This window comes from Carcharodon carcharias, chromosome 8 (assembly GCF_017639515.1).
Source record: "Carcharodon carcharias isolate sCarCar2 chromosome 8, sCarCar2.pri, whole genome shotgun sequence".
NCBI classification, from domain to species: Eukaryota; Metazoa; Chordata; class Chondrichthyes; order Lamniformes; family Lamnidae; genus Carcharodon; species Carcharodon carcharias.
In genome coordinates, this window is record NC_054474.1 from 142,181,398 (window position 1) to 142,201,635 (window position 20,238).

General features: G+C 41.2%; 1 protein-coding gene across 1 annotated transcript in view; it reads right to left on the reverse strand.

The window, feature by feature from the left end:
- Positions 1 to 8,441: 8,441 nt before the first annotated feature.
- Positions 8,442 to 20,238, reverse strand: part of LOC121281504 (multiple epidermal growth factor-like domains protein 9) — a 328,993-nt gene continuing 317,196 nt past the window's right edge. Inside the window, exons 6-7 of the mRNA XM_041194448.1 lie at positions 14,572 to 14,835; positions 8,442 to 8,965 (exon numbers count right to left, since the gene is read on the reverse strand). Of these exons, the coding sequence (XP_041050382.1) occupies positions 8,493 to 8,965; positions 14,572 to 14,835 (737 nt within the window). The 3' untranslated portion in view covers positions 8,442 to 8,492. The remainder of the gene's footprint in view (positions 8,966 to 14,571; positions 14,836 to 20,238) is intronic.

A 20,238-nucleotide genomic window follows, 5' to 3' on the forward strand; every position in this document is an offset into this window, starting at 1 on the left:
TGGAGAGATATATTCAGGCCCTGAAGAAGGTATTGGGGGGGTGAGGGGTGGGTGACAAGAAAGATATGTAGCCCAAGAGTAAATTTTATGTCCACCTCTCAATTTGCTTAAACCCATGTGTATCATGAATATAGTCCATGTCTGTCAGACCCAGACATTATCACCACAATACGAACACATCAACCCCAGCATGCATAAAGATCACGACTGGTTCAAATCTTCCATTTATTCAAGTTGATAAACTTTATTTGAAGTCAGAACTAATAGCGAAGCCTAGCATAAACATCGACGAAAAACTGGGGATGGGACCCTGAAAGTAAAGCGATGGCACTGTTGATCAGACATGGGAAAGACGTGAAGAAACTGTGTTTAAGGTTGTGCATCTTATGCATGAACAAATTAATGGGTAGTTTGAGTCAATTACAGACTTGTATGCATACAAATGTGGATTTAGTGGGCATATAATGTGAAAAATTTAAATGAAGATTATTTTCATTTCTGCCGGTCTTTAATTGCTAAGAATCCTAGAGTTCATTTTTGGCTTATTTACTACCATCTTTACTGAATCTTTCCATTTTCTAAAATTTTAATATTATTGATCCACAAATAGACAATTTCATCATGCCCTGTTCTGATGAAGCATTGAATTTTTATTCGTTTACAATAGTTGGGAAGAGGAAGTTCTTGCACTATTAACTTTATTGCATCAGTTTTTTAAGGGCCTCAAACTCGAGCAATAATGTTGGGTCATGGATCATGATAATTAAAGGTAAGACGATCTTTTTCCTTCTGGGTTTCATAATGACAGCTGCTTGAGGATAAATGTTAACTCAAATGCCATGATTTTTTCTAGGAACACAAAAAGACTTGGAGAAAATTAGATAAATAGATGAGAAGGGGCATCAGATGTCGTATTCCCTAGTCAATGGTCAGACGTCCCCAGTTTAGCAAGTAATTGAAAATTTGGAATGCAGACTGCTAAGTGATGGGTCACTCAGGGAGTTGTACTAATATTGTAAACGTTTTGGTATAATGCAGCTTATTCAAAAAGCGAGAATAAAATTGCACTTATATAACATCAGATCAAATCCATTGTCTGTTAGATACCCTGAGGGTTTGCTTTTAGTGTTTGGTTACTATTACTAATGCAGGAGCAATTTAAGCCCCATTGCAAATGAATGACCAGATAGTCTGCTGTTATTCTGGGGATGACTGGGGATGAATGTTGGGCTGGGACATCTGCTATAAATTGTCCTATGGGACTGTTCTCTGTCAGCATGTACAACAGCTTTATCCAAAAGGAAGCATCTTTGACCATGTAACATGAGTACTCATTATACTATTTTGTGTACTCTGGCTCATTATGTGACAATCTGATTCAGATGGGGACAGTGCCACCAATTGGGCTAATTTGATACCGCTGGAAACACTTTTTTTTAAAAAGGACTTTTTTCCCTCTCGAGGCAGGGCCACCACTTGGACCTTTCAGTTGCCTGTAAAGTTAGCCATCGCATGCTAAATGAAGCTTGTTGGATCATTAAATAATATGTAGAAAGTCTGATTTAACCCTTCATCGTAACAATGTTGTATTTAAGGTTCAGGTAAATGCTCCTGTGGTAATTGTAGAGGTTTGGGTTAAATTTGTGGAATGCTGGTTGTCATCCTGTTTGTGAAAACTGGCATTCCACTCAGTTGTAAAAGATGAATTCTGGCATCATGAATTTAAGTTCCATTAAGACAGAAGGAATTTGGTGTTTGAGATTTTATTTTTCAAAAGTAGTTTGATTTTAATTTTCTCCATCCTATACCTTTCTACAGACACAGTTGCTCATAATAATGAGATTGTTAAACTTCTATAGCGAGAGCTAGTCTGACTAGCAGTAAGCAGTAACATATTATTAAAATAACTATTTTCCATCTTGGTAGTAAGGGGTTCATAAGCCACAGTTTCCAGTAGTTTGGTATTTTTTTTTGAAAAAAAAAACGGCTTCTCCAATGTGCCATTTTTTTGTCATGTTTTGGCACTAGACTTAGACTTACTTAGACTTTGTCCTGCATGAGGCCAGAGGAACTATGGGCCGCAAGCCTCCACCACTGGCCCTGCTTCATCGCAATCTCTCTCACTCCAGCCTCACTCTTAGAGGGTTCTCCATAAATGCACTTCACCAGGTCTTCTTTGGCCGGCCCATCATCATCTTCGGCCTGGCATGAGTCCAGGTGGCAAAGGAAATGTCCTGCCAGCATCACTTAACTCTCCATTATGATGTCCCACAGAGACCTCTGACCAGTCCTCTGATGATGCTGTCTCACCACGTAATGCCCAGGATCTTACGCAGCACTGGTGAAAGATGCCCAACTTGCATCACACCTTTGTTGCTCTCTTCCTGTTCTTTTCCATGTCTCGCTTGCATAGATTGTAGTTGATCCTACTATGGACATGTAGAGTCGCAGCTTCATGGCCAAGTTGAGAGTGTTGGATGCCCAAGCCATGTGGAGCCACTGGAAGACCAATGCTGCTTTGGCAATTCTTGTGTGAATGTCGATCTCTACATGGCTCTCCCTGGAGATGTTGTTCCCTAGGTAGGGGAAGTGTTCTGTTGCCCGATGCTGATGGGAGGGCCCTGTTGCCATCCAGTTGTCATTGTCTTCTCGCAGCTGATGCGTAAACCAATCTTGGTGCCACTACTTCCCATACTATTCCCATGTCTTGGAAGAGAACGTGTGTGATTCTTTAGCCAGCAAGGCAATGTCGTCTGCAAAATTCAAGTCCCTCAACCATGGTGTTGCCACAGGGTGTCAAAGTCTGCACCCACCAACACCTTCCTCATAATGAAATCATTGACCAAGAGCAAAAGGAACAGGGAGAGTATGCTGCCTTGCCATACTCCTGTGATGATGATGTTGAAGGACTCCGTGGTTCCGGTGCTGGTCTTGATGCAACAGCTGGAGTCGTAATATAATGTTTTGAAGATGTCAATATAGCGCCCTGGGATGTCGTACTATTTTGTGATGTACCAGAGTGACTGCCAATAGATGCTATCGAAAGCCTTCTGGAAATCAATAAAGTTGATAACAAGTGGTTTCTGATACTCTAGGCTTTGCATTATGATTTTCCTGAGTGTAAAGACCTGCTCATTACACAATCTGCTACCCTGGAAACCTGCCTGCTCTTCATGAAAAGTGCCGTCCACTTCTGTTTCCAATCCATTGAGGCTGAAGACCTTGTCAGGTACTGACAGCAGCGGTACACCCCTCCAGTTGTTGCAGTCGCTGAGCTTCCCTTTCTTCAGCAGCTTGACAATAGGTATTCTTACCATGTTTCAATAGCTCTGCCAGGTATCTCATCGATCCCCGGGGCCTTGTTGTTCTTCAGGCTTTGGGCCTCTGATCTGGTAATTTCCCCCAGGCTGACGTTCAGCTGCTCGGGTGCTGTGCTGTCATTGAACTTGAATATGGAGCTGGGGTTGAGCTGGTTGAGGATCTCCCAAAGTGTTCCACCAACCTCACCTCCTGCTCCTTATTCATCAATAGCAACTAGAACAGCTAAATAATGAGGAAAAATACACAGGACCTCCAAAAGACTTTGTTTAAACCTCTTTCTTTTATTTGCTGGTCATGTTTCAGTATGTTGGTAAACGCAAATAAGAATAAGGGAATACAAAAGTATAGAAGTCCTGGGATTTTTAAAATCCTGTAATTATGCATCCATCCACAAGACTTTTTTTTAGTAATTATTTTGGTTACAGGGCAGTGGGGGAAAAAAGCATCCATTGCATATCCATTCCTGCGATTTGTTTTATTTTGCCTCCCACTATGATTATGTATCATAATGTAAAGTTGCTCTGTAAGAAGGTTGTTGCTGATATGTGTAAGCAGTAATCAAGCTAAATTTAATTAATTGTGCCAATATCAGACACAAATCTACATGTTTGAAGTATAAATCCAGTATTTTCATAATCAGCATCAGTAGCTTGACAAACATGGTGTAGAAATGTATTCATTGTGTCTGAGGCTATAAAGATTGTCTTTGCGCTTGACATACACCGGCTTCAGTATAATTGTCCTGGGTGATATCATTTTAATTTAAATTTGCAAGGATTAATCTGTCACCTTATGTTTGAGAAATTGATGTTAGTTAATGAGAGGTTGGACAGAACGTGATAATAACCAAAGTCCCATAAAACCATGAGATCGGGAATGGGGTGTCAGAAATTAGGCATTTAAGTACACACAAAGAGGTTCTGCTGGGTTTAAAGGTGTGCTTTTGCTTTAACAAGCAGTTTTGGATCAGGAATATCATTGTGCAACTGTGCTGCACTCAACACTTGCAATACAGACTAAACTTTTGTGAGGCACCAGATTTTTCCTATATATATTTTGAAAACATAAGCAGCAGTCATGACTGAAAAGGTCTGTGCAACATTGCATGTTATGCATTCTTCTGTATGCTAATGTGTTAAGCAGTCTTCCAAGACAATTAATCAGATGGCAGTGTACCTCTTCAATTCCACATAACAAGATGAGAGTCATCAATTAATGCGCAGGCAGAAAATATTCTCACTTGATTCACAAAGTAATGCATTGCAGTAATGGACATGAAAGGAATGGATTTGCACATTTCAAATAAGTAGCTATATTACTCCCGCTGGTTCTTACTGATTGGCTATTGCAGTGTTGGAGGCAGCATCTCCTCCAGCACCAGCCTTCAGGAAAGGTACAATAGGTCTAATCTTTCAGAGAAACTTAGCACTGTGTCAAGTTAGTGTTGAAAAGCCAGCATCATCTTAAGGGTTCTACACTTTTTATACATTAAATACAAACACTTAACATTCAAGGAAAGAAGTATGTACTCAGTCAATAAACATCTTTAAACTCACACTCTGTTCTAAATACAAGTATTTACACATTTTGCTGTAACTTTTTTTATAAACTTGCCTTGTAACAACAAGTTTGCGTGAACTACTGTACAATGAAAGCAAGTGCTTTATCTGCTCTAGTTGGTTGTACTTCCCCCTAACTGGAATAATTTAGGGTTTTTTAAAGAAACTAATCCAATGGTTTCAACACAAATGGATAGATACGTGAACTAGTTACCACATAGCTGTACATTTTCAGAGCTGAAGACTAAGCAATTATAAATTTAACAGTCTGCAAGATGTTGAAACTAAGGCATATTGAATGTATCCTATCCCTCAAGTAACAGTTGTGTGCGGCTTCATGTTTTTGAACACTGAAGAGAATATATTTTACCAAGTTTCCTGTGTGTTGAGGATCCATACGAATAATTTATGCCTAATACCCCATTGCTTAGAGTACCTTTTTACAATTTACATACACTTTCGGATTGTTGTCGTCATTTTGTGACAGAACCTGGTTAGTTAACAATATTTTTATATTCTTTCATGCGACATGGGTGTCACTGCAGGGCCAGCTTTGTTGCCCATCCCTAATTGCCCTTGTACTAAGTGGCTTGCTAGGCCATTTCAGAAGGCAGTTAAGAGTCAACCACATTGCTGTGGGTCTGGAGTCACAGGTGGGCAAGACCAGGTAAGAATGGCAGAATTCCTTCCGTAAGGACATTAGTGAACCAGATGGGTTTTTACAGCAATCCATGATAGTTGTCATGGTCACCATTACTGAGACTTGATTTATATTCCAGATTTTGTAATTGAACTTAAATTCCACCAGCTTCGGTGGTGAGATCTGAACCCATGTCCCCAGAGCATTAGCCTGGACCTCTGGATTACTAGTCCAGTGACGTTACCATTACACCACCATCTCCCACCCCTGTGTTTTTATGTTGCACATGAAAATTTGTATCAGGTAACTGCACAAATATTTACATGAGATCTGAAAGACGTCCACGCTTTTGATTTCCATTTCTTAGCGATTGTTGCAGGACTGTGATGGCTGAAGTCACCACAATGGAACGAAGGGAAGGGCAGTCAAAAGAGCGGTCAAAAAATATGTACAAATTTTGTCTGTGACATTCTTAAAGCCATTGCCTTTTAAAAACCAACTCCTTTTAAAGCGCTGGTTAGGCCTCAGCTGCAAGGGTGGCTAATTCTGGGTACCACATTTTTGGGAAAGATGTCATGGCCTTTGAGAACGCAGAGGAGGTTTCATTGAATGGTACCAGGATGACAGACTTTAGTTACCTGGAGAAACCAGAGAAAATTGTTCTCCTTACAACAGAGACGGTTAAGGGGAGACGTGATGAAGAGCTTTGATAGAGTAGATAAGGAGAAACTGTTTCCATTGGCAGAAGGGTCAGGAAGCAAAGGACATAGATTTAGCGTAATTGGTTAAAGAAGTCACATGAGGAAATTTTTTTGACATAGCGAGTTATGATGTGGAAAATCATATCTGAAAGGCTGATGGAAGCAGGTTCAATAAAACTTTCAACAGGGAATAGGATAAATATTTGAAAAGGAAACATTTGCTGGGTTATGGGAAGAGAATTGAGTAGTGAGATTAATTGTACAGCTTTTTTCAAAGAGCCAGCACAAACATGATGGGCTGAACGATGAGCAACTGTGCTGTGTTATTCTGTGACGGTGGAAATGTTTGCAGAAACAGGATACAGTAGAGCAAAGCCAGGGAGGGATCTAGAGATCTGGACAAGGTTGGTTGAGTCAGCCAACGTGCTAGAAACTAGTAAGGACAGGAGTGATGTGTGTACAGGTTACCTAGGGTATCTTATCCTGAGGTTTGAGAGGACTGGAGAAATTCTGCCTTTATGTGACAAGTGTGGGAGGGTGTTGGTGAAGTAATAGTGGCAAAGGCAGGTTATGTTCTGCGCAGTAGAACTAAATGGCTTCTGTAATGGAATGCCCAAATTTGTAAATATGCTCCATTAAAGAATTACGATGTATTTTAATTGGTTAGCACCAAATGAACGGCGTGGCAGGTCCAAACCACCAATGGGGGAAACTCATACTTAAAGAAAGAAAAAACTAGACTGGTATCAAAGAAGACCACTGAAAATATTAGTTTAAAACATTTACATCACAGTAAAAGATCAATGAGTACTTCAATCTTCACCTCTTGTCCTTCATCGATACTGGGCCTCTGACTAACATAGTGATGGACTCCTAAGGACAAGTGACAGAGTGCCTGTTGTCAAATCTCAGGTCTCCCATTTCCAAAGGAACAGTAAATATAGGATACAGAGACCACATAAGAGTTAAAAAGGATGAACTTGGAATGGGGATAACTGCATTAACACTCAGGTCTGCTGAAGAGGCACAAATGGGTACTTCTGAACCTATACAAGGGGAAAAGAAACAAATGCACCTAGAATGAAAGCCTCTCAGTTAGTGGGTGGTGCCTTGGCTAGTTACTCCTGTTCACCACTCATTCTGAAGAACCACAAGCTCCAAATGATGTAACTTCAGGTAAGAGAGTCTGAGTATATCACTTCTTTCTGCAGCCTCTTTGGTGTTGTACTGGTGGCTTGATCCAGATTCACTGGCTTATGACTCTTGCACCCAAATAGGACTTACTATTTGAACGAAGATTGGTTACAAATCTAGTGATATGAAATTAGATGATCCTTCCTCAACATCAATAAAGATGAATTACAGAGTGCTGCAGGTTGTTTGTGGTCCTCTTCATGTGTCAAATTAAAGAAACTATTAGTTAGATTAGCTTGCGTTCTTAATGTACTTCGCAGAAATTTACAATTGCACTAAACCATTCTCTGGTCCTATATGTGCTTGTACTTCTCAAGTAAAGGGCCCATAAATGCTACAGTTTATTGGTTCATGACTGTACCAAAAGAATTTATAAGTAGCCATTTTTATATCATTAGAATATGACCAGATGTGAATAGGTGTTGGAAGTGACCCTTCATTCAGCTTTATGCAGCAAGCTCAGATGTGGATGCAAGGACATGACATCAATAGGCAGCATTGCCTTGTGTGGCAGGAGACCAGAGTTCTTGTGTGACATCAGCAGCTGTACCAATGCAATCTCTGCTGGAAACACGTTGGCCCTAACACAATTATTGTCATTTTCCTTGGCAACCATTAGTAACTGTTCACAGCTTGCAAACTAGAGTCCAAGAGTTTTTCAGCTAGTCCTCGATGAATAATTCAGTCATTTTGTATAAAATTACAGACCCCAATATCACAGGAGCAGAAGTCTTTCTGTTGCACTGTAATGCACAATACTGGCATATTCCTTTGGGTCGGGAAAGTCTGTTAAATAATCATCCACCTTCTCCATTTTGGGAGAGGATATGAACCTAGACTTCATTTCATCTTAGATTTGTACAAAAATAGAAACATATTTGGGGTGTTTTACACTGGTGAATGAAGTAAACAAAATGTAATTCTAGCCTGTTTCTTAGGCTCTGGGCTTCTCACAAATACCCATTCAGTTCAAGGAAGCAGACAGCCTTACACCACAACTAGAGCTTGGCTGCTTAGCCCATTGTCTGTTGTTCTTTCTCCAATCCTATGTTTTAGTGATTTTTTTTTGTTTTTTTTTTATATCTTGTACGAGTTCATTGGCGTTGAAAGAGACAGCTGTCCATTCGGAACCACTTCAGTGACATCATCCTCCAGCAGCCCCGAAACGTCAGCGTTGGGGATGCTGTCATGGTAACTACTGAAGCTTATATTATCCTCTTTGAGCTCTATTGTCCAGAACGGAGCATTTAGCTTCCGGTTTCGGTACTCCCGGTAAACATAGACACCTGCCACAAAACCCATGAGAAGGACCACCACAGCGATAATAACCACCAGTACTGCGATGTTAAACTGAGTCCATGATATTTCTGGTGTCATAGGTTCGGCTGTGCTCACTGTGCTTTGAGATGTGCTCAATAAAGTTGACAGGAATGTCTGGGTCTTTGCACTTAACGTACTGTTTGTAACCACAGTTGACGATGATATTGTTGTGCTGGTAGTTGAAGATGTGGGTGTTGGAGTGGAGGCTATTGTCGGCACTGTAGTTACTTCTGGGTGGGATGGGGAGGGGAAGAGAAAAAGAAAAAGGTTAATAAACAAGGCAGAAGGATGTATCAATTCTATCTATCTAAGATAGGCTACAAACATTTATTGTATATTGGGTTTTATGTCTTGGGTAAATGACTTTGTTGGCCATCTGAGCTCTAACTGCATGCCTTCCTATGTTCTCATCAATTGCTGCTTGCAATCAATAACAGAGACAGACTGGTGTAAGAATAAATAGTGATGGCTTATTGAGACATAGGGCAGGGCACAAGATCATATTTGCTCACTCAGAAACCTCCAGAACTAGACTTACAATTTCCAGTTGCCCACGCTGTACAGTGATTTGTCAGTGCTGTCACATGATCAGTACACTTGCATTCTCTTAAAAGGACAGGGTACCTCACCACCACAGCGAGAGCCCAAGTACTGAGTAAATCCTAATCAGAAATGTAAATCCCCTTTCTTGTAAGGCTCTCTAAGTCACTAAGTGATCTTAGAATTTGAGTAGAACTATTTTGACATTTCAGGGGGTAGCTATTGTCTAGTTTTAAGGGCCACAATGCAGCCATCTTGTTGCCTTTCGCTGTTGAGATGCAGTTGTCAAAGTAAAATCTCCCATTATTAATGATACAGCAACCATAAGACTCTGTTTGCAACAGGACTTCCCACATAAAGCTGCCAGCAATAGCATGTGACAGCCTCAGAACCATTCGTAAGAGGAAATTTTTCCCCATGAGTAAATAAACTCCTTTTTTATCTGCCCCATACCACCCCTATCCAATAATAATAATAACCATACCATAAGGACTGAAGTTATAACTGCACATTCTCATGTCCGCTTTCTGCCCACCACCCCCCCCCCCCCTCCCCCCCCCCCCCCCCCCCCCCCCCCCTCCCCCCGCCACCCCCCAAATCCCTGTACAGCTGGAGGAGGATTCCCTCGAAGTTATTTCTTCACTTGCATGTCATTTCTGGAGTTGAATGCCTTGAACAGAAAACTTATCTTTTTAAGAGAAATAAAAGGAAATCTCTCTGCTCTCATGTTCATTGAAGCCCCTTGAAACAAAACACAGCAGCAGCCTGCATTAGTTGAATAGCAGATACTAATAATTATATGCTGCTTGTTAACATAAAATGATTCCATTGTAACAAAAACGCCCAGATGTTTGTATCAACCCTCACTAATGTTCTGGACTACAGTGTTAAAAAATATATATTTAGCAGATTCTATAATGATTTGGAGTCGGTTAGCGGTGACTAGCTATTCATTTTGAATCATGGATGAGCACTTCAACACTGAATTCTTAATAAAGATAATTAATCGCATTGTTCTTAAAACAAGTGTCAGATCCCTGTCACTGAATTCTATATCGTAAATCATATGTACATAAAATACGAAGTACCTAAAACCAATACTGTTAGCATACTTAGCAATTAATCCATGCTGTGAAAAGATGGCATCAGCAGCTTATTTCATGAACTGCGATTTGTTAAAATGCTGAAGGTCCAGCAGATGGCGCCATTTGAGCACCTTTCAGCAGAAATAAAATCAGACCTTTTCTGAAATGTTATATTGTATTGCAAAAGTTCAATGATTAAAAATAAAAGATCACTAACTTTGAACATAAGTCCATGAAAATCATATTATGTTGATAATTTATCAATCCAACTGCTTATTTAACAAACTAGGAAACGTAGCTTATGCTTGTCTTTTTTTATAAATAGCTCACTCATGTTGATGATGGATCTGATATTGATTTTTGGGATGACTGTAATAAAACCATGGTGAACCATATAACTCAGAGTTTCTCGCTTATGTTAGAGCATTTATCACAGTATGACATTCAAATCAATATCTTGAATGTGAATGCATCTAGCATCCTTTTGGTGATTGTTATGGACAGGGGAGAGGTGCAAAACTGAACTCCTTTATTTTCTCACCGTCTGTCCATAAGCAGAGGTGCTTTAATTTTCTGAAGCAGGCCATGGCATGTTTCCCCAAACCCTCTGTTATGAGAGGTCAATATTTGAAGTGACTCGCAGCAAATTCTCTTTCGGGTTAAATCAGAAGTATAGTTTATTCACACATTCAAACCCAGGGAATGGTCGCAACTTAAAACACGCACACAACAAGATGACAGGAAAGACGAGTTTTTATAACTTTGAATAACTTAAGAAACAAATGCCACAGATGTGTATAGCAGTTCACATGATTGCCAGAGTCCAGTAGGGGTTCCTTCAGCTACAGTCCAGCTAGTTGAAGCAGGATTTTGCAGAATTCCTTTAAAGTTAATGGTGATGCAGCAAAATGAGGTTGGTATACAGAGACCTGACCTGCTCAGCAGGCAATGGAAGGAATTTTCCAGAGAAACAGGGTTCGAAGATGCTTAGGCTTGATGCAGCCTGTTGGTCAGCCTGGAGTCCTGCTTTGATGTTCGCAGGCTGGAGTTTAAACAGCAGATTGAGTTGTGAGAATGGAAATGTAATATTGAAACTTTACAAAAACCAGAGACTTGAGACATATATGTTGTCCATTAATGAATCAGTTGCAGGCTGACAAGCAGTTTCTATGCCTCTGGTCAAAATCCATTGTTCACTTCAGGAGATAAATGGTGGCTTTTAGCACCTCTGCAGCTATAATAAGTTTTGATAGCTTCCCCTTTGTTGTAGGATCAGGCTTAGGAGACAGGTTATCTACTGGCCCCTGGTTTTCTTGATTGTAATGCCTCCACACATTGAGAGGTGTGAGATTCCACAAGGATGAGGGTTACACTTTTGTCCTGTAACTGCCATCTTTTGGTTCAGCAAAGTCCACTTTTTAAATAAGCAAAAAGGTAAGGTTGATTTAACAGTTTATGATCTCTTTCATGTCTTAGGGACATGACAATAATGCTGTATAAAATTATCCTGCTGCATTTAATAATGACCTCAAATCTAACAGCTACTGAAAGGGAATTGGATGATAGAACTGAAATAAATTGACATCAAAATCTTATATAATTTTGGTCCATTCTGTGTACAAGAAGGCAATGAACCTCCAAATATCTTTTTTTCCCTCATTTCTTTATTTCTTATTATCTGCCCAAGAAATTCCAACTGTCTCTTCCTGATCTTGATCAGCAGAGTTCTTTTGGTCTCAGATTTAACTAGCACCTCTTCATTGGTAGTATGACTTATCAAAATATCTTCATTATTCGCCTCAAACTACAGCTCTGCAGCTTCAATTCTTCTCTGCATTGCTTGATTGATCATCCAACACTTGCTTTCACATGTCAAAATTGGTGTGATGTAGCATTCCGGGATTCGCAGCTTTGTTTTCATGGCTAATTAGTTAAAGTTGTGAAAACTCAGGTAAACTGATGCCGGAAACCTAACAATGTTGGGGGTATTAATTATAATCTTTGATCTGCAGGCCTTTTTTGTATTGTCTTCCTAATTCAGCAAAGAATGAAGAGATAGGAATTTAGGGTGGGGGAAAAAAATCAAGAATGATGGAGTGAGCTGACCAGTTTATATTCCCCCCCTTTGCTTCCTTAAGTATTGATCAAACTGAACCAAATGACAGAAAACGTGAGCCATTTCACCATAGTAACTGATTACACGTATGAAGAAAACAAATGCATGGATTTGACCTGCTTTGTCCCATCCACAGTAGACCGCCTATTTAATAAACGTCCCAAGCAATCAATGATCAAGTCCTTCACTTGGTGCTTTATAAAGGAAATTGCTACTGTTTTTTTTTCCTTTTCACCCACTGAATGGTGTGCACTAATTCTGAGGTTCCCAATGTCTCTTTTGCCACAAACCTAAGGAAAAGATTTTTTTTAACGAATGGAGCTTTTGTTGGAAATGGTGGTGGCCAATTCAAGAGTAACTTTCAAAAGGCAATTGGATAAATACTTCTGAAGGGGGAAATTTTGCAAAGCTTTGGGGAAAGGGCAGGGGGTGGGGCTAATTTGACAGCTCTTTCAAAGACTCAGCACGGGAATGATGGGCCAAATAGCCTCCTCTGTGCTGTATCGTTCTATAGTGAAAACTACAAAGAACATAGAAGATCTTGAAGACCACTTTTAGCATGGAGAGAGGGAAGGAGCTGTTCAACAGATCATGCTGAGCAAGTTGCAGGGGATTAGACAAAAAGGCGAGATTTGATTGTTAAGTGACCTAAATCTGACTTGGCCCGTGGGAGGTGACACAGCAGGGGCTTTGACTAATGCTCAGCCATCCCCTTGTTCTCTCCTGTTGTTTCTCTGGTCTAATTAAAACTGCTGTACAATACAAAAATACAAATCCTAAATGACTTTTCACAGCAGTATTTTAAAAAATATGGTCTGAATTAATGTCAGCCAAAATGGTACCGAAAATAATTTAGTCTATCAGCTCGTTTTATACAATGGTTTACGAGTGCCAAATGTTTTCAACACAAAATAACCTGAAGGGAAAAAATAGCAATATGAAACCAGAATCTGCATAAGAAAAGCAGTGAGTGCATTTCAAGTGGTGCTTGTTAGCTTTTTGCTGAGCATTTATTTACTGTTATACAGAAGCCCTTAAAAATAAACCTCCATTGCAGGCCTAGGAAATCAGATTGCCTTGTGAGTAAGTGTGATGAGTCCTCCCACACACAAAGGGCAGTGGTGAGGTGCAGAACATCACTGAAAAAATGGCCATGATTCACTGTCTTCAATGTGAGTTTAGACCTCATTTTTAAACATATATAACTGGCACCTTGGTACACCAATGCTAGTACCATATGCACACCTACCACTGAAGCTGTGCTCTTGTAGGATCTATTCTCCCAAAGGCCTTGAACATTAGCAAAGGCCTGCTCTGCTTTCTTGCCATATAGCAACAGCTCTTATGGGCAACCGAGTTAAAGGGATCATTTGAACTGCACCTGAACCATCTAAGCAAGCATCCAATGATGTACTCCTAGGGCAGGATTTTTCCCTCGGTGTGCAGGTGTGCGCCCGACACACCCGAGCGTTAAATAAAGCGTGTCGACGTCGGCCGAGTGTGTCGATGTCAACGTGCACCCTCACGATAGTTCAGTTGGCGGGCGTGCGCCAGAGCGGGCAGTGCACCTGCCAACGATTAAAAGGTCTATTAAGGCCAGTAAGTTAACAATTGAACTGAATTTTTCACTGCTCGTTCAACCTAACAGTTGGCAGGCAGGCGAAAAGGCCGAGTGGCCTTTGCATTTTTTAGGAACCTCATGCACACTCGGGATGAGGTTTCCTAAAAACAAATAAAAATAAAATTAAAATTTTACACTTGAATTAAAAACATGTCCCTGCTCACGTGTCAGAGTCACATGAGGGGACGTGTTTTATGACAGCTCCATGCCTCGGAGATTATTCAACGCTCTTTCACACACATCCACGAAGTTCACAATAGGTCCACTCGCCCTCCCACACAGGCAGCGCTGAGCGCTGCCACTTGCGTTCCGTGCTGGGTGGGCCTTAATTGGCCCGCCCATGTAAAATCGCGGTGGTGATCGCGGGTGGCGGTCAGCTTGCCGACCATCCCCGCCCGGCCCCGCCAAGCACCCCCGACAAGGGCAAAATTCTGCCCCAGAGATATGTCTACTGTTTTAAAGCTGGATCCTCACCTATTTGGCAGTTCCTTGCCATGGGATCTCCTACATACCCTTCCGCACATTTTTCACAGTTGAAGCCCGTTGTATTTAATGTGCAGCTCAGGCACCGCCCAGATTCAGAGTCACAAATCGGTTGCTTGCTGTCTACGTCGGTGTTGTTGTTGCATTCACACCGCACACAGATGCTGTCTGAATTGTAGTACCCATCAGCACACTCATCACAGTTGGAGCCAAAGTAACCAGGGTTGCACTGGTCACAAACTGCTTCGCCTGACACTGCACGGGGGGACAAAAAAAACAACAAAATTTAGCAATAAGGCTTCTTCAAAGCACAGCACTTAATATAACACTTATGTAACTGGCTCCATAAATTGTTTCAAAGATTTTGCTTTCAACAAATGTAGTGTATATTTGTAACTGGTTGGCACAAGTAACTTTTTCCCAATATGATAAAGTAAATTATTGCAATATAAAGTCCGCAGTAGGATGTGCTGTGGTTCAGGGAACAGGTATATCCAGCGAGTTTATGCCCTTGTTGCTGCTTCTATTGACTTGTTGAATTTAGTAATCACCTCAGTGGGTTCTGATATTAAGCAAGTTTATAAATAGATATGCTGAAAGCAGCAATAAATTTAAGAAACTGAAGTTAAAACAAACGAGATGCTGTGTTAGATGATTAGATATGCTTGAACTGCCAACATTCAAGTACAATGATATACTACTAGAGATACTTGGTGCTCAGCAACTTATTTTTTTTAGTACTGCAGTGTCAACTTGTGGAAACACTTTGACCTATGAGTCAGAAAGTTGTGAGTTCTACCTTCCAGCTCTTAAGCGCATAAACTAGGCCGGCACTTCAGTATAAAGGTGTCCTGCATAGCCAGTGTTGCTGTCTTTTAGGTGAACTGTTACACTCAGGCTCGTGTGGCACAATTTGAAGTGTAGCTCTCCTAGACAACAAGACAGATTAAGTGGTCACATAGCATTTCCTGTTTGTAGGACATGACTGTGCTTGCCTACAGGTTAGAAACATAGAAACCAGGGGCAGGACTAGGCCATTCGGCTCTTCGAGCCTGCTCTGCAATTCAATATGATCATGGCTGATTCTCTATCTCAACGCCATATTCCTGCTTTCTCTCCCTACCCCTTGAACAAGGGCAGTGAGGCATGGGCAATAAATGCTGACCTAGCCAGCGATGCCCACATCCCACAAATAGATAATTTTAAAAAAAATCAGGTTTGCTTCTATTATAACCTCTAGCACTGCAAGATCTTCACTGGTATAAATGAAAGTAATTGGCTTGGGTTTTATGGTTGTAATGGTAATGAAATTGCCAGCAATCCCAGTCATTACTCGGTAAACTGACAGTGAGCAGTTCATTGTAGAAATCTACAAGTTGCTTTCTTGCTCCTCCATATTACGTTACTGAAGTCCCTATGGACAGAAATCAATTAGAAAATACCTTGCTTTGACTCAAATTTCTAAGTCTTGAACTTATAAGGGAGAATTTTCTCCCCATCGGGCAGGACAATCTGGAACAGTGCGGGCGGCAGCCAATCCCTACCCGCGAACTGCGTGCCACCATTTTACATGGGGGGCTCAATTAAGGCCCACCCAACGTGATGTGCAGCCGGAAACACTCAATGTTACCTGTGCGGGCAGGGGGAGGAGGGAAAGTGGGGGCCTACACTCTTTCACGCATGCGCACAAAAAAGCACAAAAATCTCCCTGAGGCACGGAGCTGCCTCAGGGAGATTAATTTAATAATAAAACATTGGAAACAAAAAAAAAATTACTCAGACATGTCCCCTCATGCGACAGTGTCACATGAGCTGGGACATGTTTATGAATTTTGATAAAATTGTTCATTTCATTAATAAACCCTTCATGAAACCTCATCCCGCCCGTGGATGAAGTTTCATGAAAATGCGAAGGCCGCCTGGGCTCTTCGCCTGCCAACCTTAAGGTTGGATGGGTATCCCTGACAAGTACTTTAATTAATTCATTAACGGCCTTAACAAGCCTTTGACAGTTCAGCATGCCGAGAAGATTCTGCCCATAGTATTGCTGTAAAACTGTTTGGAAAAAGTTATGCCTTGTTGAATGAGGTGTAACTGGGTATTAACGGCATATAATACTTATGAACAACCTCTCTGGCCCTACAAAACAAATAGGTATGGAATGTAAAATTTTTCCATTACAATGCATTTTACAGATTTGTATATAAAAAATTTTAAAAGTGAGGTTCCAGCTTCTACCATAATCCCATGAATATGTCCCAATCCTTACCCTTCATTTTTAATCATTTATGGAGAGTAAAATAATTGGCACTTTTTAATTTCTTGCTTTGCTGTCTGTGAGAATATTTCATTGTGATTGGCTGCTTAGCATGGTTTGATAGCATCACTGTTGCTGGATGTTGGAGACCCCAGTGGCTGATACTGGAATGAAATTTAATGTTAGGAAAGGTGAAATCCACATCAGTGATTGCTTGATCTTTGTGGGTGGCTATCTTCAAAGCCACTGGCAAGTGCTGTCACTTTGCCATTGATTATAAAATCTGGACCTTTGTTGTCCCTCATAAATCATTCCGTAATGATTCCTTTGTATCACAAGCTCTAATGTGTTCTCATTCTACTATATCACAAATGTTTTTAATTTCTATTTTACCCCTTTTAAAATTAATTCTGGGTGTTTCTGCAGTTGGATACATGACTGGAAAAGCAGTTTGTTGTAGATATGCAACTTCAAAATGTGCACCAAAGCTGTCATGAGTAACTATTAGCTTGGTTATCAGTCTGTGGCATTAGGTGAACCAATATGGCTCCTGTGGCAACTGATAGCAAAGCGGAGTCTCTTCTCTCCCCTATTCAAAGGGTCAAAACATTAGATCATCTACACTCTTCTTCAAATCAATGTTCACTGTCCAAGGACCGATGGTTACCAACTGAGCTTCAAAACGTATGCCTTTTTTTTGTCTTAATTGAAAAATATTATGATTCAGCAACTTCATCTGTGTTTTTTTCAGATAGCGTTTCTTTTCTCCAGTTGTGCAGTCGTGAAATAAGGACATCTAAAGTCTCAAAGAAGGACATTGAATGCAGAGTTTTCCACAGTTTTTACCTTCACTTTAAAAACTACAGCTCTGCCTGGCAAACACAATAAATGTTTTTTTTTATTATGCTGTTAATGTTAGCGAGCTAAATAATGTTTCTTGTTTTCTAGATGTGGATGGAATAATAATTGTAATTCATTATCTTTCTCAAAGTGGGAGTGCAGATCTCCAGTGAACCTGTCTCTCTAATTTGCTGACAATGAACAAATTTATTCAACAACAGGATCTTTGAAGACTACACGGCCATCAATTCTTCTTCAAAGAAAATGAATGGCTTTTCAATGATTTTTAATTGACCCTATTTTTATTGCATTCATTTTAGATCATGGCTGATCTATGCCTCCATTTAACCACATTTGCACCATTTCCCCTGAGACTTGGAGAATACTTTGATTCTGACACAAGGTGCAAAATGTGGAAAATATCCAATTTCTGACTTCTGGATCTTCAAGAGAAATTTGCAAAATAGCTAAAATAAATCGGTCCATGTTAATGCCAAAAATGGCAGTGCCCAAGCAGCAGTTTTGTCCATTAGGAAAACAGACTGTGGCATGTTGCACTCAGCAGGCCCATTTCACCCTGTTTAACAGCAGGTGCTTATGTTCCAACCCGCAACTTGGGAAGCAAATAAACACCTATAACCCTTAAATACTTCAGCAGCCAATGGAAGGCAAATGGGCCACTATCAGGGCCTCTGTTTTGACTGAGATCGTATGTATTTTTTAACTGACAGTTGCTTGAAGATTTTTTTTTTAAGATTTCTTCTTCAGATTTCTGTCATGAGGCAATCTCTGTCAATGCAGTCAAAGGAGCCCAACTCAGCACTAGAGTGACACTCCACTACACATGGGACAGTTGAAATATGAGTTTAATAGACCCAAGGGGAAAGCAGACTAAGGCCTGAATTCTTCTCGCATTGGGCAGGCTTGGCGGGAGCAGGTGCGGAGGGTCGCGATGGGCTCCACACTGCCATTTTACGAGGGTGGGCCAATTAATGTGCGAGTGGTAGCGCTGAGCCCTGTGCGGGCGGGGGGAGGAGGGAGAGTCATGCCCAGCGCAAAAGAACGTTTCAATCTCCCCGATGCACGGAGCTGCCTCAGGGAGATTGAAGTGCTCTTGAAAAAAGCTTATGAATGTAATAAAAATGTAATGAAGCACATCCCCTCATATGACTGTGTCACATGAGATGGGACATGTTTTTATTTTTCAGAAAAACTTTCTATTTAATTCATAAAACCTTTAGGAAACCTCATCCGGCTCGTGGATGAGGTTTCCTAAAAAAACGTAAAGGCCACTTGGCCTTTTCGCCTGTCCGCCAACCGTAAGGTTGGACGGGCAGCGTAAACTTGACATCAATTACTTCGTCAATGGCCTTAATAGGCCTCTCAGTTATTGGCAGGCACGCAGCCGACTCTGACATCAGAAGACAGCACGCTGGTGTCGGGACGCACGCCCAACGGCATCGCGCGTCATTTTATGCGCCGGTGTGTCAGGCCCGCCCGCACACGCCGACTGAAAAGTCCTGGCCTAAGAGTTTGAGTTCTTGGTCTTGGGTATCCCAATTCTGTGCCATCCTGTCATCATCCAGTTTGACTCCAGCTGATCTTATTAACCTCGAACTTCCAAAAATTTCCATCTTTGCATCATTATTAGTGCAAAATTCTACTGAAAATGCGCAGAGAATTAACTATCTGACATAAATCGCTGCTGAATAAAATTCTCAACAGAAATTGAAGACATAATGGAGAGCACTAAATTAAGCCAATTGACATGATCAAAAAAAAAATCAGTGCATCATATCAGACTCTGGCTGGCAGGAGAATGACGAGCTAAAAATAGATGAGCTTCCAGGAGCAGACTTAATTTTTATAGTTACTGATGCTCATGGTATACTCCTTCAGTCTAATAATAGGTTCATATCATGATAAGCAGCACTGTTTTGCACATTTGAAAGCCACCTTTCTGTACCCACCCATTTTACCCTATAGCCAGAATTGTTAGCTCAGTGGGAGGGCGCGCGCCCAACCTGACCGAGCGTGAAACATTGCATGATGCTGTCAGCCGAGCGTGCCTACGTCAACGTGCAGTCACAGGATAGTTCGGTTGGCAGGCGCGCACTGGAGCCGGCAGTGCGCCTGCTGACAGTTAAAAGGCCATTGAGTTATCAATTGTCCTTAATTTTTCACAACCCGTTCAACCTTACGGTTGACGGGCAGGCGAAAAGGTCAGGCGGCCTGTGCATTTTTTTGGAAACCTCATCCACGGGCGGGATGAGGTTTCCAAAAGCAAATACAGGTGAAATAAAAACTTCCCATTTTTAATTAAAAACATGTCTGTGCTCATGTAACTAGAGTTGTTTAATGATTTTTTCAATATATTCTTCATCTCCCTGAGGCAGCTCTGTTCGCACTAGGCCTGCTCGCCCTCCTTCCCCCGCCCGCACAGGCTGCGCTCCGTGCTGCCGCTCGCATATCACGCTGGGCGGGCCTAGCATGAAATCGCGGTGGTCTGTCAATCGCAGGTGGCAGTCGGCTTTCCAACTGCCCCAGCCAATCCCGCCTGC